At 41.8% G+C, this 26,299-nt stretch overlaps 2 protein-coding genes across 5 annotated transcripts in view; one reads left to right on the top strand and one right to left on the bottom strand.

The window, feature by feature from the left end:
* FAM110B (family with sequence similarity 110 member B) overlaps positions 1–26,299 on the bottom strand; it is a 149,224-nt gene that overhangs the window by 63,715 nt on the left and 59,210 nt on the right. Inside the window, exon 1 of one of the 4 annotated variants that reach the window (XM_032422003.1) lies at positions 3,914–4,315. The exons of the other annotated variants lie outside the window; for them this stretch is intronic. The gene's annotated coding sequence lies outside the window, so the exon portion shown is untranslated. Of the gene's footprint in view, positions 1–3,913; positions 4,316–26,299 lie in introns of those variants that run through there. 4 annotated transcript variants of the gene reach the window in all.
* On the top strand, positions 12,566–13,724 carry LOC116643209 (60S ribosomal protein L27-like). Its single transcript, XM_032422009.1, has one exon. It carries the CDS (start codon positions 13,308–13,310, stop codon positions 13,686–13,688), a length of 381 nt encoding a protein of 126 aa, XP_032277900.1. The 5' UTR covers positions 12,566–13,307; the 3' UTR covers positions 13,689–13,724.

Raw genomic sequence — 26,299 nt, 5'->3', positions numbered from 1 at the left:
AAGGAGAATACCTCCAACACAGTGAGAAGGGGTGGTTGCTGCTATATGGCCGGTTGTGAAAAAGGGGGTATGGAAGCCTGACTAGGGCAAAACACTGCAGGATTCGGAGGGTTCTCTGACGGCGGGCTCCGAATATTGGAAATGCAGTATCTGTTTTCACGCAGACGTTTCACTGGTGGCAAGACTAATGCAAACACGCGATCCTTAAGGTGGACTTTCACACCAAATTTAGGAAGATTTAAAATATGTCTAAATTCAATTAAATGTATAAGGAAAGCAGAGGCCTTAATCATAGTAGGGTTCAATGCCAGTGTTATAATCCAAGCCCCAATTTTACAAGCTTGTCTTTAAGAAGCATGTACAAAATAGATGATTTAAATAAGAGCATCAACAGGCATCCAATGGCAAATGATCATTGCTGGCAAGGCCAACAGGTCCAAAAATAATCACTAAATGACTGAGGAGTCCAACAGTAAGGAAAGTATTTGGTGATTCCTTTAAGATGAACTTTGAAACTACTGGATACATTTAAATTACTGGAGACATTAAAAAATCTTTTTTAAATCCCATGCTACGTAAACCTATTAAAACAAAAATACTTCCATGCAACAGTCTGCTGTGTGTTCTGAAAAGGTTCAGCAGGAGGAAAAAAAAATGACAGTTTATATTTATGACATTTATGATAGATAACAAATAAGACCACATAGTGGAACTGAAAGTCAACATGAGATATGGAACAGATCTGTGGCCCACACCAACCCCTACTAGACATTAGCAGTAGTGGATACGGTGTAAGTTGAATGGCAATTAGAGAGTTCTGGATTGGGGACCTGATGCTACTATCTCTCTTCTGAAGACTTCCCTCCCCACCCTTTCTAAAGAACTGGTCGCCCCTCCTTGGTATCGCCAAATTAAATGCCTCTGTTCTCTTTGCACCCTGTATTGTTATGCTTTATTATTCATTTCACTCTCTCTCTTCTTCCATAGGGCCACTTCTTACAGAGAGGGCTATGCATCTATCTTTCTCTCACTCATGCTTAGCACAGACCCTAGCACATGGTAGGTGCACAAAACTACAGAATAAAATAATGAGAGAGAAAAAAAAAGAAATACACTTAAATGAGGGGCCCGATGTCTCTTCAAATAGTTTTCCAAGCCAGGCAAATTTTGGAGGGTCAATTCTGAGATGGTAATCAATTGCTAATGACGTATGTTCCTCAGTTCTTTTGGTATCACGGATGTCCGAGTATCCAGCCAGAAAGCCACCCATAGGTATTTTACTGCAACCCTTACATCCAAGAGCATGCAGTGCACATCGCTCCTTCTTTTCTACAATTCTTTTCAGGCTGTGTTCAGCCCAGCTGCTTTGTGGCACATCATACTCTACACGGAATGACTTTGTTTTTAAACTGATTACCATTTTTCCTGCTGTGATTACGAGCCCCTGGGAGAAAAAGTTAGAAAGTACCACTTCGTGTTTTAATTTAAAAAATTACACATTTTATATTCTAGTTCATGCTAATGGACTTATGTTTGATTGACCAGGAATGTCATTCTCTCATCAGGAAAGAGCCACAGAATTACAAGGAGGGGAGAGAACAAAATTTTCAAGTGTCTAAGAAATTTATTTTTACAGTTTTATCTCAGAAATACATAAAGACTAAAAAAAAATAAAAAAATAAAAAAAAAGAAATAAAGACTGCCCTGAATGTAGTTAAAAAAAAAAGGAGCTGTAATTCATCTGAGGATAAAAGTACAGATTCTGTTACTTTGCAGAAAGATAAATAACATTTTATTTAGTGCCATCTGAAAAATGCCCTTTTAGTATATGTTAAGAGGCCCTTTGGGATATCCTAGTACATTACACAATATCCACGCACATTTATATTTACATCACATTTTTAAGGAGTTCCTTCTAGACACACAAAGTCTTTCAAGATCCAGCCCACAAGAGTCAGCGTCACTTAGAACTATTTCCCATAGCTTCCTATTTCCCACAGCCTAATGGAGCCGTGTTCACAAAAGGAGGTTTCCAATGTTGACGGAGGAGGACAGCAATCATTTACTCTTAAGGCAGCCCACTTCTTGGAAATTCTGTAAGACCAAGGCCGTTTAGGAAGCATTTCAGGAGATGAAGAGGAGGAGAGGGAGAGACAGTCATGGAAATGCACCCGTTTATTCTTCCCCAACCGAGTGTCCGAGCCTGGCTGTTAGGTGCTGCTCTTTTGCACGCCTGCGGCAGGGAAGCATGTCAGGGGAAGAACGGAGGTCTGAAAGGGCAGCGTGGGGTCGGGGTGTGTGACGGGGAGCAAGAGCACTGTGGCAGACCGTGCCCTCTGCCACGGCAACGCAACCTTCTCCAGTCTGCACCAGGCGTGCCTGGTGTCAGCGGAGTCCGCGCGGGAAGCAGGCGCTCTCAGGAGAGCGACCCTTCTCACATCCAACCCACCACACGTGGTGTCCTAACTCGCAGCCTGCCTATCATCCTAGAGACCCTGCTTTACACTGAGCGCCTAGCAAACTTTGTCAGTTCAGGTGATGCTCCCTCACAATAAAGGACCACCTCTCACAATATTCTTTAGTTTTTCTTAACACTGTTAGCTGAGAGAAAGAGGACATTAGATGATGTATTACACCTCGGGATAGACGAGGGAGGGGAACGCGGAGTGGGGCGGGGGGAGAAGCCCAGTTAAGTATGCTGAAGTTTTCCTTTGCCCAGGAATATACGGAACCCCTTCAACCAGACAAGTGCTTTAAATCAAAGCAGTTATTTTAACAAAATAGGTAAATGGCAATGTGTGGCTCTTCAGGAGCAGAGAAATAGTTCCTGACAGCCTTCAGCTATCAGCAGGGCTCTCCTCTGATAGCAGAGACGCATGGTGGCAGCCAGCCAGCCCTGTGACTGGTGAGTCAGTACACAAGTTTCTGTGGTCTCCCAGTCGGATACGGTAAGGACATCAATTTTTAAGTATGAGGACTAAATGATAACAAGAGGGTTCTCCTGGTGTAAAACCACCCTATGGCGAAGGCACCCTGAGAAACAAAAACTCACATTGCGTTTGTTTGGGTGTCTTTCAGCTCAGCCGTGGCCATGTAGATATTTCTCCTCCAGAATAGACCATCTTTATTATAGAATTTAAGATCATTTATGGTCTGATTTGGAAAACAACCCAGGCAATCCGTTAACAGGAATTTTTAAATGCTGTCAAACCTTAGGCAAAGTGGTAAGAACCCCACCTTTCTGCGATTTCATTTCAACTCTGAAAGCAACGTCCCTGTTAAACAAAGCCCCGAGTGAAAAATCTCCCTTTGGCACGGCTGACTACACACCTATGTATATTTTTTGGCAAAATAGGATATGCTAATATTCTCCGTATTAAAAAAGCTTAATGAAAAACTACAAGCGGTGAAACAAAGAAAGCCACCCAAAATGAAGGCTGCACACATCTTTGAAGAAACAATAGCACATTACTTCTGCTAAGATCCTGCGTCGACGCCAGGAGAATCGCTGCCCCGTCCTCATTAAAGTGTGTCTCACTGAACTCTCCTTGATTGCTCATTATTCAAGAGAGTCCGGACTCAATGCAAACAAAGTCAACCGGCTACTGAAACGCACCTCCAAAGACACCTAAATGGATGCAACATCGGACTTTCCCAAACAGAAGAGCACCAATAAGCATCATTCCCCACTACATACACTCTTGAATCCAGGTCAAAACAATATTCCTTCATGAACAGGGTAGCTGTTTACCAGCCGAGCCTTCTCCAGGAGAACATAATCATAGTCCGGGAACGCTGGAGTACGCATGATATTAACAAAAGCAAGATCAAATTAAACAGATGACAAGAGGAACACGCTTCATTTCATGCATGGCCCTGTTTTTCTTGCGAGAGAAAGCCTCAAAGTAATTACCGTGAACTGAAACTTCTTCACTGATCCCCGGCAGCCGGCAGCCGGTGGCTCCGATACAGGACAACAAAGACAGACACCTTCTCCCCGGTGCCCTCCTCCTTCTTTACCGTTACCAGCTGAGCACCTCCACCGTTGCGAGAACACAGAAGAGTATCTCTGTATCTATGTGTCCAATGCAGCATAAAGAGTACTGTGGAAACCTATCAAACTGGCGAGCAGCGATGTTAGCAACCAATGAGGAGAGGCTCATGCAGAATCCAGCACATGCTCTCTGAGGCGCAGGCCGTCACCAGCGCTTAGCAGGCTGCTAATCTAATTATAGCTAGTTTGCTAGCTCAGAGCTCTTGGAGCAAAGCACATGAGCAAATTAAATTTTCATAAATTAAACCCCAAAGACAAAATCATCTTGATTTCCCGTCATTTTGAAGATTAATGCATCACCTTATAAACTGTAAGTGATTTTTAAAAGTGCATTCTTGTTTTTTTCTCCAATGCAGAGAAACAAAGAGTGGTTAGATCAATGTACTGTACTACCAGCTTACTTAAACTTAACAGATTCCGGCACTGAGATTTATTATTTATAAATACATTTATTATAAATAATAAATTATTATAAAATCAACACAAGCAAGATATTAAAATCTGAGTGCTATAAAATCCAAGCCTCACTTTATTTACCCTGGTTAGCAATTTGCCACTCATTTGTCCTAAAGTGCTAATTAATCTCTCAATATAGTTGCAAATACCATGCACATTTCCATCCATAGTGGAAAAGGGCTAATCAAGGTGTCAAAAGTCATAATCTTGACTACAGTGATGAATAATAATTCAGAGCTACAAGAGGTGGAAGAGGGATATCAGAAGTTATTATAAAAGCAAAAATTAAATAAATATGCCCACCTCAGAATTTAGTGGTAAAATTAGTTCTAGAAGCCCAAATCCTGTGAGAGGTGGTTTGATGCACAGGTACAAGACATGGACCGAACCATCAGTCTGGCTGGGTTTAAGTTCTGGATCAGCTATTTCCTACCTTTGTGACTGGGCAAGTGACTGGATTTCTCTGTGTCCCCGAGGCAATAATGGGAGACACCTTGCAGGATTACTGTCAATGAGCTATTAGCACCTAGCACGGGGCTGGCACACAGTGAGTTCTAATCAAGCTATTATTAATAGCAGCAAGCTTTTTGCTACATCATATTGTCTACCTTCTTTTCCAGCATCACACTACTCTAAAAAAAAGTATCTAAACACTTCTCCACTGTAGAGTTTTGTGGGAAACACCATTTAGAATTAACAATGACAAGCTAACGGCAGACTCGACTCATCACAGAGAATCATTATTGGTATTCACTCTAGTAACAAAAATTATTACACCTCCTTTTTGCCTAAGTAATTGCTACAATTTCACTTAACTCTACACGAACCAATCTTAAAGGGTATTTTCAGGAAATTATGGGCATATAATTGTATTTCGTTAATGATTTGCAATATAGCTTAGATGATACACATTTTAAAAGTGTTTTCTATGGGATATAAATTGGGGAAAGTTGATAATGAGAAGTCTGATTCAATTTAAAATGACACATTTATGTGAGAAGGGGAGAGGAGAGAAGGCAGCTAGTCAGATGTAACTTTTTGTCCCTGCAGCCTATTTATGTATTTGTTCTCCCTTCAAGTCGTTTCTTTCTTCCCAGTATGTTTTACAAAATTAACAATCCCGGGGTGACATTAATCAAATCTGTTCACATGTTTAACTTTCCTTCAGTAATTCCCAGAAATCGGTATGTTTTACCAAGTTCTAATCCAATGATACTATGCAAACTTCTCATTTCTGTAGTTTTGCTTTGCTCTGATTTTCCTTTGAAAACCTTTATAGAAGGCTGACATTCTCAAAAGGCATTATGATTTGCTTTAAGGAACCAAATATCCCCAGGGATTAATCAGTAGCCATGGAAAAGGAATCATGTCTACGGATCATTTTTCATCCTCATTTTTCATCCTCAGTCTTTGTGTCCCACACCTGTTTGGGAAGTGAGCTAGCGAAAGGGACAGCAAGGCCCATAAACTTCAAGGGAGAGCACAGCAACTCATGGTCCATAAACTCAAGAGTGAACACGTGTGGGGAAATGTATACAGAGACACAAACTCTGGGAAAATGTGATGGAGACGAGTCTGCTAAAGAAAATGATTGCTCGGTGCACTACCTGGAAGCGTCGACCATCGAATTATCAAAGTGCAATCAGTATCATCAGGAGCTAAAACTCCAAGAGGAATTGGCTTCAGCGATTTGGCCTAAGGCACAGCTCCCCAGAGGCTGCCAGGATACAGACTAGTAACACTTCGAGGCGTTTATCTAGGAAACATTGAACAGCTCTGCCTTCCCCTTCATTTAACAGACTGCTAGCTCAAAAAAGGCACTTTAAAAAGCTGTTTGATTAATTTCTCTCATGCCTGTTTTGTATAAGCTTTAAACAGACCCTTTCTAAGAGACGGAAGCGACTGTCCTTTCTTTGGTCTTATCTTTCAACGTGTTTGGAACCAATATTTGTTTGAAACTGAGTAACAGTTAATTGGTAATCTTTCTGACTGCCACTCTGCTAGGTGAGCCTATGTATTTTTTTGACCTCAGGAATAAGCAGTTCTGTCTTTGAACTTTCGTCAACTCATCCTTGATTCTGAAAAATCATTCATTCCCTCAGTGAACAGTTTCTGGCACCTACTATGTGCAAGGACATTGCTGGACATTGAGAGCCAGAGTGTTCTGGTTCCTAATGGCGCTTCCATCCTAATGAGGGAGATAAACATTAAGTGATTCATTAACAAATGAGTAATCACGATGCGGCAAACTGCTGTGAAGTGGGGGTGGACTGACTGGTCTGTGGCTGAAGGTTTCTGGAGGGAGTATGGGTGAGGGCCAAGAGTGTGTGAAGGTCCTGCAGAGGCTGGTGGGGCCCGAGGACAAAGGAAGGACAAGGAGACACAGCTGCAAACAGCATACACCAAAGGAGGAAGAGAGTTTGGTTCAAACCCTCTGAAACTGACTGCCGATTCCTTTTCAGTTCTTTCTAGAGTAATAGGCTTCCATTATCTTCCAAGTCAAAAACCTTCACTTACCCTTCCTTGTACAAAGAACAAAAACATGTACATCTCACATTTGCTACACTGGGCGAGGAAGATCAGTCACTCACCACACACACCGTTTACCTCCCTGAATGGATTTCCTCAAGTTCTGTTCTGATTCTCTAACCTTGGAGAACGAGGAGAGGAAAGCCTATGTGTCAAGAATTTCCATGTAGAGGGGCACCTGGGTGGCTCAGTCGGTTAAGCCTCTGCTTTCGGCCCAGGTCATAATCCCAGGGTCCTGGGATCAAGTCCCACATCGACCTCCCTGCTCAGTGGGGAGCCTGCTTCTCCCTCTCCCTCTGCCCCTCACCTCGCTTGTGCTCTCTCTCTCAAATAAATAAAATCTTAAAAAAAAAAAAAAAGGAATTTGCAGGTAGAGCTTTGTTGAAGTTTTCTTTCCTTGGAACAGAAAACAGGGTTCATATACTAAAAATGATGCTGTTTAAGCCTATGGCTAGGAAACATTGAACAGCTCTGCCTTCCCCTTCATTTAACAGACTGCTAGCTCAAAAAAGGCACTTTAAAAAGCTGTTTGATTAATTTCTCTCATGCCTGTTTTGTATAAGCTTTAAACAGACCCTTTCTAAGAGACGGAAGCGACTGTCCTTCTCTGTTCATAACACCCAACACTGGCTGTTCATTCGTTTGTTTTCTTCCTTCTCTGTTCATAACACCCAACACTGGCTGTTCATTCGTTTGTTTTCTCTCCCCCCCCTTCCTTCCTTTTCCTTTTCCCCTTCCTTCCTTCCATACTTCCATCCTTCCTTCCTTCCTTCCTTCCTTCCTTCCTTCCTTAGATAACTTTAGACTGATCATAAGTGTCTCAGTTTTGGTTGTTGGTCAAACTCCAACTTGCTGAAAGGGATCCAGGAGGGCTGTTTCTGCTCCAAGGAACAGGATCTGTGCATGGGGAGGGCTGCTCAAAAGCTGGACCTCCATGGCCGATGATTCTCCCACTTGGCTGACGGGGAGCCCCAGCCCAGCTCTACTCCCCCAGTTCTGCCAGTGGAGGGAGCAAGTACCAGCAGTCAAGCCACGGTCCAGGACATGCCATGGATTCCAACCAATGTAGAGTATGGGTCACCAAGTGTCAGAACAGCCAACCTGGGATGGTGTGGCCCTGACCAGTAGCATTTCCATCGTGGGATGTCAAGCCACCAACCAACATGAAGTCACTGGGCAGAGATGCTAACAATCAGCTCCCGCCAGACCACGTGAGGGGCTTTAGCATACCACTTACTTCCAACTTCAAGGAAAAGAAAAGCATGCCCAGGCTGTGAAAGTCTCCTCTGGCTGCAAGGGGTAGGACAACTGGTGGAAAAGCATATGAGTAGTTAGGAAGTATAGCGCTCCTTCCTTCTCTGTTCATAACACCCAACACTGGCTGTTCATTCGTTTGTTTTCTCTCCCCCCCCTTCCTTCCTTTTCCTTTTCCCCTTCCTTCCTTCCATACTTCCATCCTTCCTTCCTTCCATCCTTCCTTCCTTCCTTCCTTCCTTCCTAGAATGCAGCATACAAGGTGCTCGATGCAGGTGTAACATGGGCAGGCTGAGAAAGATGGAATGGGGCTGCTGGAAATTACCCCAGCTGCTCCAAAGGCCACATGCAGCCCCCAGGCCCCTCTTCATTCAGATGCTTCGCATGCTGCCCTGTTTACCATGAAGCGACCCCACCGCGTCAATAGGGCCTCAGAGGTTCCTTTGTACATCAGCGCAGGCCACCATTGTGGGAGTCCGTTCTCAGGGCCGCCTGGGAAGCCACGCACGGAGAAAGATGATTGCGTGTGGATGATCATCTTGCCAGGCCTCATAAGCAGATCACGTGAGGCTTCTCGGTGGACCTCCGTTTACAATCCAATTGCGCATCTTGTAGCATCTTCTCAAAGCCTTGCCTATGCCATCACCGTTTTCTCTTTTTTTCTTCTAATGATTCATATTTTATAGTATTGGTGAAGAGAGACAGAAGGGTAGGAAACAATGAGACAGCTAAGGAGTTACGAATTTCAGGGGCGGCTAGCTCAGGGGAGACTGTCATGGAGGCTTGCTCTGAATGGCCAGCAGTTGCGAGCATGGTAAGGCATGTCTGACACCCTCACACACATGGCGTCCACCTGTAAACTAAAGATCCAGCGCAGCCCAGACACCCTCATGGAGGGACTTCGCTGGCCCCTGAAGTGCATGTTTGGACAGTACAAGTCAATGGTACTTGACCACAGTGCTTGGACAGATCATTTCCCAGGGGCCCTCTCCCCCCCTTTTCCTTGGGCCACGTTCCTGCTATACCCCTCTATAATAACCTTATGAGACCCTACACGCTCTCAGCCTCTCTTAGAGTTTGCCACCCCGGCCCACCCAATGGACCACTGAGGTTAGGACTCTGGACTTTGAAATGGCTTAATCATAGGTCAATATTGCACTGGGATTAGCCCCGTCAGGCCTACTTAACCAGGAATGTAACTGGCCTCTTAGGCCTAGAGGCGAGAAGTCACTTGGTGGAAGAAGAGAACAAAGAATTTCTTAGGTATGGGACTAACCATCAAAAAAGTTGATACAGACAAAATTTACATCTGCTATGTCCCATACCCTCTGTATCCTTCTCCAACATTTAGCACCCTGACCCCAGGGTGCAAAAGTACCAAGTGCCTACAACCTTAGCAGACCTATGCCCAGCCCCCACACCTCCCCAAGTCCTAACACTAACGAGACAGTCCCTTGCCCTCCTACAGGAAAACAGAAAACTGGACTCCAACTCCTACTCATGCTAATTTTGCAGAAGTACACCAGACTCCTGCCCTGGAGGTGAGCTCTCGAACCTGTTAGAAGAATGGTAACCTCAATGTTCAGCATAATATGGCTCGAATTAAGAACCCACAGAGGTGCTTCTGTGCAAGTTGACAGGGTTAAGAAGAGACCTGGGATATGGTCGTGCAAAAGGGACTTTTCCCCCCAAAACTGAGAAACTAAAGTTTTGAAATTTTGATGCAAAAAGCACACTTACATGCCTAATGAACATCAGATTAAGAAAATTCTTCATTAAGATGGTTTTATTTTGCATCTTAGGGTCCTAACTCACAAACACAATATTCTTAGGAAAGCATCTCTTTGATTCACCTGTTTTCTAGAGCAGCCCAGTTTTACCCAAATGATTGTTTCCTATTTATAAAGTGAAATAGTCAATGACAGGGAATTTTAAAAGTCTCTCATTGCACACAACTTCAAGCATTGCATAATAAAAGAACTTGGATATTCTTCAGAAATCAAACCTCCTACCTTTCCTTCATTTATATTTACATACATCTACAAGTCAAACATGGGTTTATTCAGCCGATGAGGTAGAATGCACAAGGACATTTCATACATGGCTAAGGACATGTTAGTATCAGAACCCATATGTCCAAATGGCACCGGGCAGCAGAGAGCCTGGAATGAATGGGCATTCTGGCAATTAAAAATTAACATCACTAAGAAACTTCCTTTAACAACAACAAAACCATTGTGTGTATTAAGACATCAGTGGTTTATACCTTAGCCAATAAGATTAATCCTTGGCATTCTGACTGGCAGCTTTTAAGAAATGGAAGTTTAAGACAGAAGAGAGGGTTATTTGAGAATCTAAAATACTATGGTGACATTGCTTCATTAGTTCCAGAAATATATATTGAGCCCCTATTATGTGATCATGGGTTGAGAATATAGCCTCTCCCTTGGGAGAATTTACAGGTGAGGGAGATAGTAAGCTCCTGGGAGTTTTGCTCCCTGGAGGGGGTTACAGAATTCAGAAAGGGGAGCCACAAACTAGGACTTGCTCAGGGACTCCAGACTCAATCTACTCCTATTTTGCTCTGTTTCTCACTAAAACCCACGTTTGTTCTTATACTCAAAATATTAGTTACCCCGTGGGTGTAATAATTAATCTTATATATGCCATATATTATATATATAATGATAAATAATACAAATATAGCACATATAACATAAATGTAATATATATAAATAATCTTATATAAAATAATATAATAAGCTATGAATTAGCTTGCATTAATAGTCCTGAGCTTATTCCCTTCCTTCTGTTCTCAAATCATACCATGTTTTATGGACATTGATAGGCATCTTCTAGGATGTGAAAGCGTTTACCTTATCAATAATCTCTGTTCTACCAAAAGGGCTCAGGATTGGACTTTTTTTCTACTGGCCATGGATAATTCCTACAAACCTTTAAATTCCAATAAATGGACTAACATCCTAAATTGTAGCTTTGTCTCCTAAAGTGGAATGCCTAAACATTTCAGATTTCAGTTAAATGACATTTCCTATAATTATAAATAGTTCTGTATAGCATCAGCACCAGTGCTTGAGTGTATCTCTACAATTATTGTCCAAAATCAAGGCATATCATCTTGCATGAGTAATGCATGCTGCTATTTTAAGCAAAAGCTTCATGGAAGAACTTCAGCTATGCATGGTATGAATGCTCATAATTATGTTTTAACAGTACTAACTTTGAACGATTACTTTCATCCAAACAAATATGTAACTACAAAACAGAATTTGTTATGAAATTCATCTAAAGTCTTTCTGAAACTTTTCAAGTTAGTAGGAGCCAAAGGATAGGTGTCTTCAAAGGGGTCATATCAAAACTTTGGAAGTCATATCCTCCTCTCTTCGGGAGAAATTATGTTGCTAGAACAACATCATCCCATTATATTTTAACCCAATCTAGCTACTTTCCAGCTGGCAACCTTGGGTAAATTACTTACTTCTTCATGCTTGAATTTTCTCATCTATAACATGAGGGTGATGGTATCATGTGGATTAAATGAGTTAATACATACAGAAAGCATGTAGAGAGTATCTAGCATTTTGTAAACATTATCTAAACTTCCTCACACTTCGCTGATTGCAAAATTAAACATCCAGGCCAAATTATATTAATGGTATTTGAAAAACAGACCCTCTCTTAGAAAAATAAGTATATAATATAAATATATAATTATCATGCCCTGAGCACAACCTAGACGGGAAATGTTATACTGTTAAGAGCTTGTTAATAACATCTAGAAATTCTGGAACTTAAATAAGCATGGATTTTTTTTTTTCTGGGGCAACATGGGAAAAAACATCTTGAAAATTTTACAAATGTGTATACCTTTACCCATGGCCATTCACTATGGGAAAATTATTCTAAGGATCATGTGCATAAAATAAATTAGAAATAATTGAGGCTATATGCAAAAAATATATAGTCATGGTATTTGTCACATCACTGTATCCCTTATAGAGCAAAAAAAGGAAGAAAGGAAATCACATTCAACAACAGCCAATTGGTTACATAACTTATGGTGTATAAATAAAATTAATGGAACATTATAGTTATTAAAAAGTGATATTTTAGAATATTTATTAAATTTATATAAATTTATTAAATGAGAATGTAAGCTAAATATTAAGTGAGAGTCATAAATCAACATATATTATGATTCCATTTTGTTAAAATTACCTCTTTGTGTATGTATACATATATGTCTGAATATATACAGAGAAAAAGTCTAGGAGCAAATCCCACAACGTGAATAGTTTTTATCTCTGCATGGTTGACTTGTCTGAATTTTTAAATTTTTCTACTGTGCTATTACTAACATTGAACATAAATTGCTTATTAAAACTTTGTGGGTTTTCCTACTCCAACCCAAGGAAAAGAAAAACCTGTGGGTAGCAAGTTTTTAGTGAGTCTAGCCCCTCTAATGTCTCAGGCTTAGAGATTCTTACTGCCCTATGTCCTGGTCAACAGACCTAGCCTACAGCCAGTCTTCATGATGCAACTTCGCCTTGCTAGCCAGCATGTAAGTAACCAGCTAGTAAGTGGCAGCCTCAGCAAACACGATTTTGATGAGCTAATCATTCCCGGCCATAAGTCAAACCATTAGAGTGGGAATCTAGAGTTCAGCCTGGATTGTCAATTTGCTGATTAGACATTAGGGCCAGCTTCTGCTGGCAAAGTGTAAGTCCTTATTGCTAAGTGCAGCTCAGATACTCCTTGACTTACTTATTTGGATAATTCTCTCCTTTTATCTAAAGGCATTCTTACACACTTGGAAGACATGGCCAGGTTCAAACATCTGGAAAGAAGCCAGGAAATTTAAGTGATGAAGGAAATGGAAAATAATTTCTTTGGATATAAAGTTAGGAACATTAGCATGCTTCAAGATCGACTATGACCGAGCGGAAGTGCCCTTTCTTCCTTTCTGTTGTAGGCTCGAGTGGCTGGTGTCGAGATGGGCAAGTTCATGAAACGCTACTCCGGACACAAAGCAGTCATCATGAAGAACATTGATGATGGCACCTCAGACCATCCCTACAGCCATGCTCTGGTGGCTGGAATCAACTGCTATTCCCGCAAAGTGACAGCTGCCATGGGCAAGAAGAAAATCGCCAAGAGGTCAAAGATCAAGTCTTTTGTGAAAGTTTATAATTACAATCACCTCATGCCCACAAGGTACTCTGTGGATATCCCCTTGGACAAGACTGTTGTCAACAAGGATGTCTTCAGAGACCCTGCTCTTCAGCGAAAGGCCCGACGAGAGGCCAAGCTCAAGTTCAAGGAGAGGTACAAGACCGGCAAGAACAAGTGGTTCTTCCAGAAGCTGTGGTTTTAGATTTGTTTGGTTTCAGTCATTAAAAATACCAAAAAACAAACAAACAAACAAAAAAAGATTGACTATGACCTTGGCAGGTTTCTGAAGCTTTATGGATTGTTACTACTACAGTCGGAATCGAGTTTAAAATAAGGTGACGCAAAACAATCACCTTTAAAAAATCTTGTGAGCCCTCGCTCAGAATGATTAATAGATAATGGTTCGATGGTTTTGTCAGACAGATATTTCCATTTACCTGTGTATATCTTAAAGGCAATTTTATTATATCCAGGGATCAATTTTTTTAAGTGCCACAATAGAAATTAATGTGCAAGTGGGAATTGTTTAACAGAAATTTGCCTTGAAGCAACCTAAGCTCTGCTCCATCTATACCATTAAATGTGTAATTACCTGAAAACCAAGACTTTTTTTTTTTTCCTACTGAAAATAATCACTCCCCCCTCCCAGTTTCTTTCTTGAATGTTAAGTTTTTCATACCTGGTGACTAGTTTCTGTATCTGGATTTCCTATATTTCTCCTGTTCTTATTTTCATATGTAGACATTCTTTTCCATGGTTTCTTTAACAGCCAAGAAACAATTTTTCTCATGGAATCCTGTTAAAGGCAGTGACAATAATTATGGGACCCTTTTCATTTAACTAGTGTTCTTCTCCTGGAGCGCTTACCGCTCGTGATTTTAAGGGGAAAAATAATGTGTCCTTGAAGAATGAGAAAGAAGTTATTCGAAGAGAAAGAATCCTCTGCAAATAAGAACATTTGACTAGTTTCTAACTAAACAAGAAAATCCATGTTACTTATTGAAGGTTCTTTCTTGGGTTATCACTTTACGCTTTAAGTCCACAATAAAGAGAAAAGTTACTCCTCCAAACATGACTGAGACAGTTTGTAAATCTCTAGTGATATCCGAAAATCATTTCTGCGGATGTGGGTGCTCTCTCTGCAGGGAGCGTTTTCTAATCATGGTGTCAGTGTATCAGGGAGAACGAGCACAGGAAAAGATAAGCTTCGTTGCGTATTACTTCTTTCGTATGTATGTTATTAACTTTGAGACTGAAGTGATTTGAAGGACATTGATTCACCTTAAAGAAACTTTCTTGGGCTTCTCTTTTGCTTTATTTTCAAAGTCAGGTTACAAGCTAATTTAAATTTCAAGTATTTGATTACATTCCTCTTGAATTGACTGCTCATGATCTTTGCCAAATCAGTGCTCCCATTCAGGGAGAAGCTATTTTAATTCTACTGCAGGCAGGTCTTCTAATGAAGAGGAGAGTTTAAATTCTTCCTACATGGAATAGCACATGATGAATGTTTTTTATCATAAAGTCTGAGTCAAGCCTACACAAGTGGTTTGCGTACTAAATTATATAGAAGGCTTTTAAATTAACATCACAGAAATGTTCTGTAATAGGAATAAATAGCATAAAGTACCTAACAGATTAGTGGAAAAGCACTATAGGAGCCCAGAGGGCAGCAACAGAAACTGCCCACCCCATACCTTGATGGTATTTGGCACATGTTATAGGCTAAAGAAGCATTTGCAGTTTTAATCATCTTCCTCCAAAAGGTAGGCATAATTTTTGCATTTGTTTTTAATGTTGTTTAAGAACATATCCAATTTGTATATGTGATATGAGTCAATGCCTGGCTTTAAAAAGATAGTACCTGGTGTTTCGTTATCTTGAGGGTGAGTTGCAGGTGCAGGAGCTGGTTCTTAGTTAATTTCATTTTGCCTACAATGAGCACAGCTTATCCACACAAAAGAGTGTATCCTGGGTTTTTGGATGAAGTAATTAGAAATTCCTAAAGGTCTTGATTCTCCATCAGTAGTGATGGATGGTCCAATAGATGAAAATCAATACTCCAACTTTTTTAGATGCTCCAGGTGAGAGAATCAGGGCTCTGTATAGAAGGGCCAGAGCCTCCTGCCTCAAACCCCAACCTAGGATAGGACAAGGGAGGAAGCACAGAGAAGGAAGATCTTTTTTTGATTTGTAATTACTACTTTTCTTCATTTCCTCATTTTCGGCAAAGGAACTCATGCAGAATTTCTTCTATTATTGTTTCCTTTGGAAAAACAACTTAATCTCTGTCCTTCCAAAAGATGCCCAAAGATATGTACCTTTTGGAAAGGATGTATTTTACAGGGAAAAAATACTCCATTGACAACTAAGAAGGAGCAATACTAAAGCACTGTCATTTCAAACACTGGTTGGACTCAGTTGTGTGAAATTAATTGGAATTTCAATTAGCCTATCTTCCTTTTTGCTATACTAGTTTTGTGCTGTTCTGTAGTCTGTGTTCACTCAGGCCTTCATACATACTTCTTTTCAGCATTATTCTCTGACCTAAATTACAGTGAAATGGAATGTATTACACCAAATTTTTCATATCTGAATAAACCGAAGTCATCCAACTGCAAAACACATTCCACCTGCAAAATTCCATGTCAAGTATTAGTGATGTTTCACATTTTGTGGAAGTGTGTCCCACTGTGAGGAACCTGCATGCTGGGTCATCTGTGCTTCCACTGATAAGAAAGGGTCCTCCTCCTAGAGAAAGACCATAAGCTGTTGCATAAAGACAATGAAATTCCAATACTGTGGCATTAATAAGAATAAACTGCTAGATTAACGAACCAGAAGAGTCTAGAAATATACCCACAAATACACAACTGATTTTGGACAAAGGAACTCAGACAATTCAATGGAGAATGAAAAGTATTTTCAATAAATGATGATGGAACAGTTGGATAGTCATTTAGAAAAATAGTAAAAGTTGACCCCTACCTCACACCAAAATGATCAACTCGAGATAGATCATAGACCTACAAGTTAAAATCTAAAAGTGTAAAGCTTCTAGAAAAAAGATGAGAATACTTCTGCAACCTTGAAGTAGGTTAAAATTTCCCAGAGTCACCAAAAACACTGTTAAAGAAACAACTGACAAACTGTTCTTTAAGAAATTAAAAACCTCTGCCCGTCAAGTGATGCTGTCAAAAAAAGGACAAACACTAAATGGGAGAAAACAGATCTAATATATATATCTGAAAAAGACTTTTTAGACAGAAAAAATAAAGGGCTACACATCAATAACAAAAAGACCAACAATCCAACTTTTAAAAAGGGAAAAGGACTTCGATAGACACTTTGTAAGAGAAGATACACAAGAGATGTGTTAATAAGCACATGAGGAGGTACTCAGCATTAGTCATGAGGGAGATACAAATTTAAACCCAGTAAGACACTAGTTCATAGCCACTCAAATCACTAAAAATAAAAAAGACAATACCAAATGTCGGCAAAGATGTGGAATAACTGGAACTTTTACACATGCTAATGGGAAAGTCTGAAGTCAATCAAACATTTGGCCTCTGACCCAGCAATTCCACTCAGGGGTATTATCCAAGATACAGGAAAACACACGTACACAAAAAGACTTGTTCAGTGATGTTTGCAGCAATTTTATTCCAAATGCCCAACTGGAAACAAGCCAAATATCCATTAAAAGAAGGCCAGAGAAAAAGCAACTGCACTATATACCCACCATGGGATACTACTCAGCAATAAAAGGAACCAGCCATTGAGACAACAACACGGATGAATCTGGAAGACATCATATCGAATGAAAGGAACCAGCACAAAGGGTATTTACTGTGATTCCATTTATATACATTTAAAAACAGATAAAACTAATTTATGGGGATAGAAATCAGAACAATGATCTCTTCTGCAGTGGAAAAGGGGAAATTGACTGCCAAATGGCAAGAGAGAATTTGCTGGGGTGATGGAAATGGTCTACATTTTTATTAGGGTGGTTCTATGAGAGTATATGTTTGTTAGACCTTCTTATCAAACTGTACACTTAAGATCTATAAATCTTACCTCAAAAAAATCCCATACTGTATAAAAGAAACGCTGTTAGTCTCACTACAAAGTTTTAAAGGTCTTATTGCTGATTTGACATCTTAATTAAAAACTATTTTTATTTTAAATTCTTCTGAACTTTCCAACCTCTTATTTATATGTAGTATGCCATGCGTATATAAAGAAGAAATGATGACTCAGTCCCACATGAATTCCTGTAAGTTATAGTTTACTCATTTGAATGTCATGTTGCACCTTTATGTTTAGATTACTCTTATCAGGACCTGAGAATTTTTTTTCTATTTATAGGTCCTGGGAAAGCTTATTTTCAACAGTTAACCGCTGTTAGCACCCATTTAAAACACCTCTCTTGTAAGTTATTGTTGCCTCTTCTGCTTTTACCTGACCATTTTTTCTTTTATTTGTCTCATGTTTGTAATGAAGCAGTTTTCTGGAAGAAATTAAAACATATTTTACAGGAACATACTATATCCATTTGCCTTTTTTTCTGACTTGTAGGTCACAGAAACAAACTCACAGTTAAGCATCTCGAGGTCCTAGGAGGCTTTAAGACAGTCTTGGGCTTGAATATCTATTCTATTCCTTACGAGTTACGTGGATTTAGGTAAAATTACTGAATTTCTTTATGCCTCAGTTTCTTCTTAAATAAAAACAACCGTATGGATAACTATTGCACAACTGTGAGAGGGGAGAGGAGAGAGGGAAAGGTGGGGGCTGGCTCCCTGAAGCTAATAAGGGGGTATACCATCTGTAGAAAATTAAAAAAAAAAAAACAAAACAGCCAAGCCACATGCAGACAATTCCAAGACTTATCAGTGGTAAACTGCCTGTCCCCAGTGACAATGCAAATGAAGTCAAAGCACTACAGTGTGCCCACCTGTGAGGATGAAGGGAACGAGCAGGAGAACACAAGATGGGGATGAGTCTTCCATTCAGTTCTGGCCCAGGAACAGCTAACCTTCACTGAATACTTTGTGCCTGGCCCAGTGAAGAAACACGTTCATCACTTCACCCTTGCCACAGTTCTACGAAGCAGATACTAACTACCCTCACCACTTCATAGTTCAGGAACTGAGAGGTCTGTAACCTCGAGGCTGCCATCGGGGACCGGTCGAAGGAGGGGCGCACGGGCAGTGGACCCTGCCATGCGCCTTTGCCACCAGAAAATCACACTACTGCTTCTGAGCCTCTGACCCTTCCCAGGGGCTTCTAAAGGTGACTGGGAAAGGAGTGGGACGGGTCCGCCAAGGGCATCTCTCGATTGAAAACCGTCGTCTTGGAGAATTTGGATCCTCAAGCTTGATTCACAACAGCCTAAGAAGTCATAACAATTAGGAGGGCAGAGCCTCCAATTAGATTCCTTAGGAACATAAACTAGTTTCATTTCCCAATATCCAGGAAATGGAGAAGAGCAGCTTTGCCAAAAACACTGCGTGTAGCTGTCTCAGTGTGCTCTGTGTGTGTGTGTGCGTGTGTGTGTGTGTCCAGCAAGCCCAGCATGACCTCACCCATGCCAGCATCATGCACGCGAGGGGCCCTGACCCGATTTCCCTCCTGGGGGCTGAGGACCCGTAAACCGGCCCAGTGCCCTCAGTAACGAGAGCAACCATCTACTGCAGGGGCCAGCACAGGAGAGCAGAGCCCTTCAGGCAGCCCGTAACCAGCCGAGCGTGACTGCCCCTCAGCTACAGTGTGGATGTGGCTATCAATCAAGCAGTAATTAGATTTTGCCACATTTAACACAATCCCTCTGCTGCCCTCATTTACCAGGCCTGGATGGGTAAGAAAGGCAGAGCGTTCCCACTGAAAACAGACTTCTTCACTTTGAGCCCTGTGCCCTGCCTTAGCCCTCAAAGCCCAAGACAGCCACGGAGAGAACGTTCTCTCTCAGATCCGACGTGTCTGACAATACCGTGCAATTACACTGGGGGGGGGGAGGGGAAGGGGGGGGGGGGGGGGGGGGGTCTGTCCTTATCATACTGGAACACACATTCACAACCAAAAGCCTATGGAAAATAGAACAGCAGTTCAAAGAAACTAGGCATTAGTAAGAAAAATGTAATTAACCTACCAGAAAAGCATCGAAATCTTCACAGACGCACACACACAGAAACCTATGCAAACTAAGCTCTCATCTGATTTCAGTCAAAGCAAATTCAGCCTTCACTTTGGGCTATAAACATGTCAAACTGGTGGCTTATAAGGGAGACCTCGGGCGACGTGTGAATTATGCCTTCACGAAGATTTTAATTCTAAATATTATCGAGCCCTGTGAAAATGCAACCTAATACGTAGGTTACATAGAACGGCCAATGTCCTCTTTTAGTGTGACCTGAAATGTTTTTTATTTTACATTTCCGCACATTATGCTTAAGTTAAATACATTTCGATAACCTGTGGAAATGGAAGTGGTAGTAGAAAACCAAACAACATTGAATTTTTATTTATTCTCAACCACTGGCTCTTTTCCCAATGGACTCTTCCTGACAACTTTATTTTTTTATTTTTTATTTTTTTTTAAAGATTTTATTTATTTATTTGACAGAGAGAGACACAGCGAGAGAGGGAACACAAGCAGGGGGAGTGGGAGAGGGAGAAGCAGGCTTCCCGCCGAGCAGGGAGCCCCATGTGGGGCTTGATCCCAGGACCCTGGGACCATGACCTGAGCCGGAGGCAGAGGCTTAACCGACTGAGCCACCCAGGCGCCCCTCTTCCTGACAACTTTAAAAAGCTGGAGATAACAAGGATTCCAAAATTATGTAAGGGCTGAAAATTTGTAGTTTAAAAAACGTTAGATATTTTAGACCACCGTCGGCAAACTTTTTTGTAAAGGGTCAGATAGTATTTTAGGCTCTGCAAGTCACACAGTCTTTGTCATGACTTCTCAACTCCGCGCCTATAGCATGCAACAGCTGCAGTCAACACATAAACGGATGATCGTGGCTGTGTTCCAGTAAAACTTTATTTACAAAACCTGACAGTGGGCTGGATGTGGTCCATGGGCCATCATTTGTCAACCTCTGACCTAGACTGGACTAAAAGCAGCGTGGAATCTGGTCTTTTATACTGGAAACTGCTGCTTCAGAGCAAAACAGATCTATAAATAAGCAATCCCTTGTACCAAGTGTATAATGTTAGATGTGGCAAGTGTTTCTCGAGTTTCTGGAAGTTGCTAATTTTTATCAAGAAGCAGAAGACTTGAGGGTGTTTATCCTTTCTTGCACACAACACATTAGCAGGTGTTAATGCTGATCACAGCTGGAAACAGAGCATGTCCTATGTGTGACTCAAGATGGCTAGAGAAAGTGTTCTTACAAGGGAAGGCTTCATTTGACCGGGATTGGATCTCCACAGGCCCAAAGCACCTTAAAAAATAAATAAGTAACTAAAAGTCACCACTGTTACTTAAGAGCACAATTGATTCACTCAACTTGAAAAGGGCACTGAAAATGCCGTGCTTTGAAAGCACACAAAACACTAAGGGAGTAGGGAAAAGCATCATGATGTATTCTTCTCAAATGACACAAAAGAATTTGTGTCCACAGGTTTAAAGAAAATTAATTAAGATGTAATCTTTAGATCAGGAATGGTTAACTATTTAAATGCCAAAAGGGAATATAACCGGAAATGAAAAATAAAATAAAAAAAAGATGCCGCACAGGGGTGGGAGAAGGGGGTTGCCAATGAAGTCGGAGGTGAACAAAGATCCTGAGCTGTGAAGTCAGGTCTGAGCAAGTGCTCAGAGCGGGTAGAAAGGACAGGTACGCTGGACTTCTAACCCCATAAATCAGGGTGTGTACATTCAAACATGGCTGCTCTCTGACCCCACTGCTCACTGTCCCGGGTGACAGAGGCCAGCACGGTGTCCTCATTCCAGAAGGTCAACCAGTTGAAACCCAAACTCGCAAAGTTTGCCGCTCGAGCCCTTTCTGAAGCAAGAGAGGGCATGAAAAACTATCTCAGTTCCCAAAGATTTTATATCACCACCTGTGTGACTCTTTATTAAAAAGGTACTACTTTGACAATGTAGCAATTCGATACTAAATAGCCCATCCGATAATATGATGGAAAATGGAGAAAGGAAGAAAAGAAGAGAAAGTGCCACAGGGTAATTGTTAATTAGGAAGATTTAGGAATAAGTATGTAACTAGCCTGAAAAAGAAATTTACATAAATAAATATGTACCTAAAGAAAAAGAAATGTATGAAATTTATAAACTTCATAAAATAAGGGAAGGGAAATAAGGATTATTTATATAAAAGCAGATGTATCCACAGGTAGAGGTCTTTTGCTTGTGAGGTGCGTGGCTCTCCCCACTCCCAGCAACTCCAAAGAGGCTTGAGCTACATACACCAGCCCTGGGGCTCTCGGTAAATGCAGATTACACAGGGGTCCAGAGACTACTCTTTCCCCTCCTCTCAACTGCCCTGCTCTTTGGAGTCTCAATCTTTCCCTATCTGCTAAAGTCCCAGAGGGTACCCTCCTATTTTTTTCCATCAGTTTAGTTGTGTCTAACTGAAGACATATAGCAAATAGGGACGCCTGGGTGACTCAATCTGTTAAGCGTCCAACTCATGGTTTCGGTTCAGGTGGTGATCTCAAGGTCATGAGATTGAGCCCTGCATCAGGCTCCACGCTGGGCATGGAGCCTGCTTAAGATTCTCTCTTTCCTCCTCCCTCTGCTCCTTCCTACTCGTGCTCGCTCGCTTTCTCTCTCTCTAAAAAAAAAAAGCAAACTATACCAGCAAGCCATGGGTCTTCTGTAAACCCCATCTTGAAAAGCCACACTGATTGCTTATCCATTCTTTGGTAGCGAAGCTGAGGTCTAGAATAAGATATACGAACGTTCTGCTTGCTCTTGTTCAGCTGGGGTTGGAAGGAGGCCTAGGTTTACACATCTATTTGCCCTCAGGAAGAAGAGATCTGCTCCTAGGTAGTGCTAGAATCTTCCCAGCACGAGGTGGCAACAGGGTTTCATATCCAGCTTCACTTCCCTACTCACCAGGGTCCAAGAGATAATACCATATATTGAAAGCAAACAGAAAAATGTTAAGAGTGAGCTGAAGTTCTGGAGAAGAATAGAAAAAACATTTTATCAGAGATAAATCAGTTGAAAATATGTCGCTGGAGCACCAACACTTTGGCCTTCAATCTTTTTCTTGCCTATCTACACTGACTGTCTTAGGGTCCTCATGCCTTAGATCCCACATATGTGCTAACTACTTCTCCGTGTATAGGTTCGGTCCATCTTCCCTCTGGAATTCCAGACTGGTACATCCAGCGGTAATTCAGTTCTCCCTTTGCCTATCATCATCAGCTCACACCTAAGGGGCCCAAAGCTGAGCTCCTAAACCCCGCTCCTGCTCCTATCCCCATCTTGCTCTTCTCAATCAATGGCAGCATCTTCCTTCCAGGGGGCTTGGCCAGAAACCCTGGAGTCACCCTTTATGCTCCTCTCTCTATCACACTATGCAACCAAGATGTCATTAAATCCCATACACTCAATTTCAAAATATTTCCTGAACCTGACCTTTCCTCATCAGCCCCATACAGCTGGACCTTGGCCCAAGATGCCAAACCCATGCTATGAGTTACTGCAAGTGTCTTACTGGTCTCGTGCAGTCTCAGCACTGTTGCCAGGGAGACCTTGTTAAGATGAAGGTCAGACTCTGTCACCCCTCGGTCCATACCCCTCTAATGACTTTCCATCACCTTCGGGCAACAGCCCAAACCCTAACAGCCCAATGGCCCTTTCCACTCTGGCTCCAAACACTCTCTGACCTCACTTCTGATAGCATGGGGCCCCCCCTCCACCCCATCAATGCTGCTCCCTCTGCCGGGGGCCCTTTCCCACAGAAACCTATATGACTGGCTCATACTCTGCCAGGTACAGGCTTGACTCAAGTATCCCCTCCTAGTCAGGACTTCCGTGGCCCCCTCTCTGTCTCAGTTCTTTGTCACTGTGTCACAAATTACCACAAACTCTGTGACTTAAAACAGCACCCAGATAACATTTCCCAGTACCTGTAAAGGCCCAGGCGTGGTTTACCTAAGTCTTTGGCTCCAGGTCTCACAAAGCTGCCATCAAGTTGTCTTCTGGGCAGCTTTCCTTTAGGAGCTTGGGGTTCTCCTTTGAGTTCCTGTGGGTGTTAGCAAAATCCAGTCCCTGGGGCTGTAGGACTGAGGTCCCGGGGTTTCTGCTGGCTGTGGGCAGGGGCCACTCTCATCCACTAGTCGAGGCAGCTCCCAGTCCCCTGCCACGTGGCCTTCTCACAGCCCACCTCCTCACAGCCAACAGGAGAATCTGACCAGCACAGGAGAATCTCTACCCCAGTCTGCTGAGATGTGGGCTTATACAACGTAATCAAAGCCACAGCAGCGAGAGCCCCTTCACCATGCTCTATTGGCCCCACCACTCAATACAGGGTCACCCTAGAGCCCTGCCTAGCACACCCTCTAAAATGCTACTGCCTCATCCCACAACACACACATCTCTCCCCCCCAATCCTTGAGTGTCCTGAATGCTAATTTTTACCACTTGAAATAACAAATATTTTATATATTTATCTTCTGCATTTCTGCTCCATCTCTCAAAGGCAGAGCTCACTGTCTGGTTTTGTTTCCTACTACAGCCCCAGCTATAGAAGAACAGACTCAGACAATAAATATTTATGGAATGAATAAATGATTTCCTCTGTAGGTTTGCTTTAAAACTGTCAGCACATCAGCATCTCCGATTCCGCCGCTACCCTGCAAATGGCCGCGTCCTCTTCGTCCTGTGCTTGCATTGCGACTTTTAGTCACAAAAGATGAAGCTAAATGCTCTCCTTCTCATGGTACAAAGCTCTGTAGTTTGAGTTTATTTATAGTTTTATCAGCCAACGATGTGGCAAGAACTCCACATTGAATAGTTGCAAAACCAGCATTTTTATACTTGTGTGAAAACAGCTATGTTCACTGTCTGGTTCCCAGGCTCAGAAATGGCTTTTAGGTTTGTTTGTATCTTAAAAATTCTTCAGTCGAAAAATGAATGGAGGGAATAGCCAAACTCCCTTTGAATACTGACTGAGAAAACCAGGAGTATGTGATTTAAACAGAGAAGTATGGTATTCAGAAGCAACAAACAACCTATCACTACAGTAGTAAATGTGACAGATCCATTATCCATCTCATTTAAGGGGAATGTTGCTTTTTTTTTTTTGCAAGGGGTAGGGCAACAGGCAAAGCCAAATGCTATAAATGTGAAACACAACTCCATGTTAAATACACATAGGGTACTGGGAATCCATTCTACCCCATATGCCTCTGGTTAGCAAAGTGGGATGAAAAGAAAAATGTATAGGCACTTAAAGTAATACTTATAAACCCAACTGCAACAGCAAGTTAATAACAAATTGATCATTTACCTGACATGCAGCCTGAAAAACACTTATCCATGGTCTCCGCTGAAATTAACCAAATTCTACTCAGGTTGATCACAGATCATACAAAGCAGTGTGATTTTTTTCTCTTTTATCTTGTTTAAGCTTCCTCCACTCTTGTTTATTTTACTAGCAGCATTACTATTAAAGTAACTCAAGGAATGTAATTAATTTCTAGATCTCCCTTGCCACTGATGATAAATAATCATTCGCTTCTGAATTCCTGGCTGGTTCCTGCTTCTGGCTTCTCTCCTCTAACCATAATACAGTTTCCAGGCTAATCTGCCAAAAACAGTGATCCTGGCAAGTCATTCCTCTGGTCATGAACTGAGGGCGGCTCCCTCTGGCCTGCCTTGTCAAGTTCATAGCCTTCCCCATGGCCTCACTTGTCAAGTTCTTCTCCTGGATTAAGCCCTTACTCGACCTGGGTCAGTTTGGTTTCCATGTTAACTGCGAGACTCTGCACACTGGACTCCAGGCCTCATCTGGCCCCCTCTGGCCCCAGAGTGACTGGCTGAAAGAATACAGATCAATGAATGAAAACCACAAACAGTAAACCGTAAGCCCTACTGACTGTAAAGACATCTCTTTATATGAAGGACAGACTACTGCTCATTCCTATGGAAATATAGTAGGGTTGAGAAAGAGAAAGCCTATAAAACATAGTCTTCAGCCTCTCAAAGTAAAAGTGTGGAGGTACATTTGGCATTTCCCAAGTATCTTAACTGAACTTTCTGTGGAGGGAGAATTCTAACACAGCCCCCAGGAATTCCCAACCCTGTACATACCCTGCATAATTCCAAAGACAGTAAATATAATGGATTTTACTCCTATGCTTAGGGATGCTATATGGTGCCTTAACCTTAAGATAGGGATTATCTGGATGGGCCTCACCTGATCTCATGAATCCTTTAAAAGCAGAGAGTTTTCTCTGGCTGGTCACAGAAGAGAAACTAAAAAGATCAGAAGTGCAGGGGATCTGATGAGAGATTCTGCTGGAGCACTTGAGAAGGCCCAGGGCAAGGAGATACTAGTGGCTTCTAGAAACTTCTAGGAACTGACTGATGGCAGCCCTTGGCTGATAGAGAATACATGGGGACCTCAATCCTGCCAAAAACCTGAATGAGCTTAGAAACTGATTTTTCCTCAAAGTCTCAACCAAGAACACGGTCCAGCCAATACCCTGAGTGTGAGACTGTGAGCAGAGAACCCAGCTGAGCCATAACTTGTGAGCAACACCACTGTGAACTAAGAAATGGCTGCTTGTGGAAATTTGGTACACAGCAACAGAAAACTAATATGCTTT

This window comes from Phoca vitulina, unplaced genomic scaffold, assembly GCF_004348235.1.
Source record: "Phoca vitulina isolate PV1807 unplaced genomic scaffold, GSC_HSeal_1.0 scaffold25, whole genome shotgun sequence".
NCBI lineage: Eukaryota > Metazoa > Chordata > Mammalia > Carnivora > Phocidae > Phoca > Phoca vitulina.
This window is presented reverse-complemented; position numbering and strand designations above follow the sequence as displayed.

Bases quoted from the DNA above. Each gene is read 5' to 3' on its own strand.
- LOC116643209 (XM_032422009.1), top strand. From the start codon at position 13,308: ATGGGCAAGTTCATGAAACGCTACTCCGGACACAAAGCAGTCATCATG.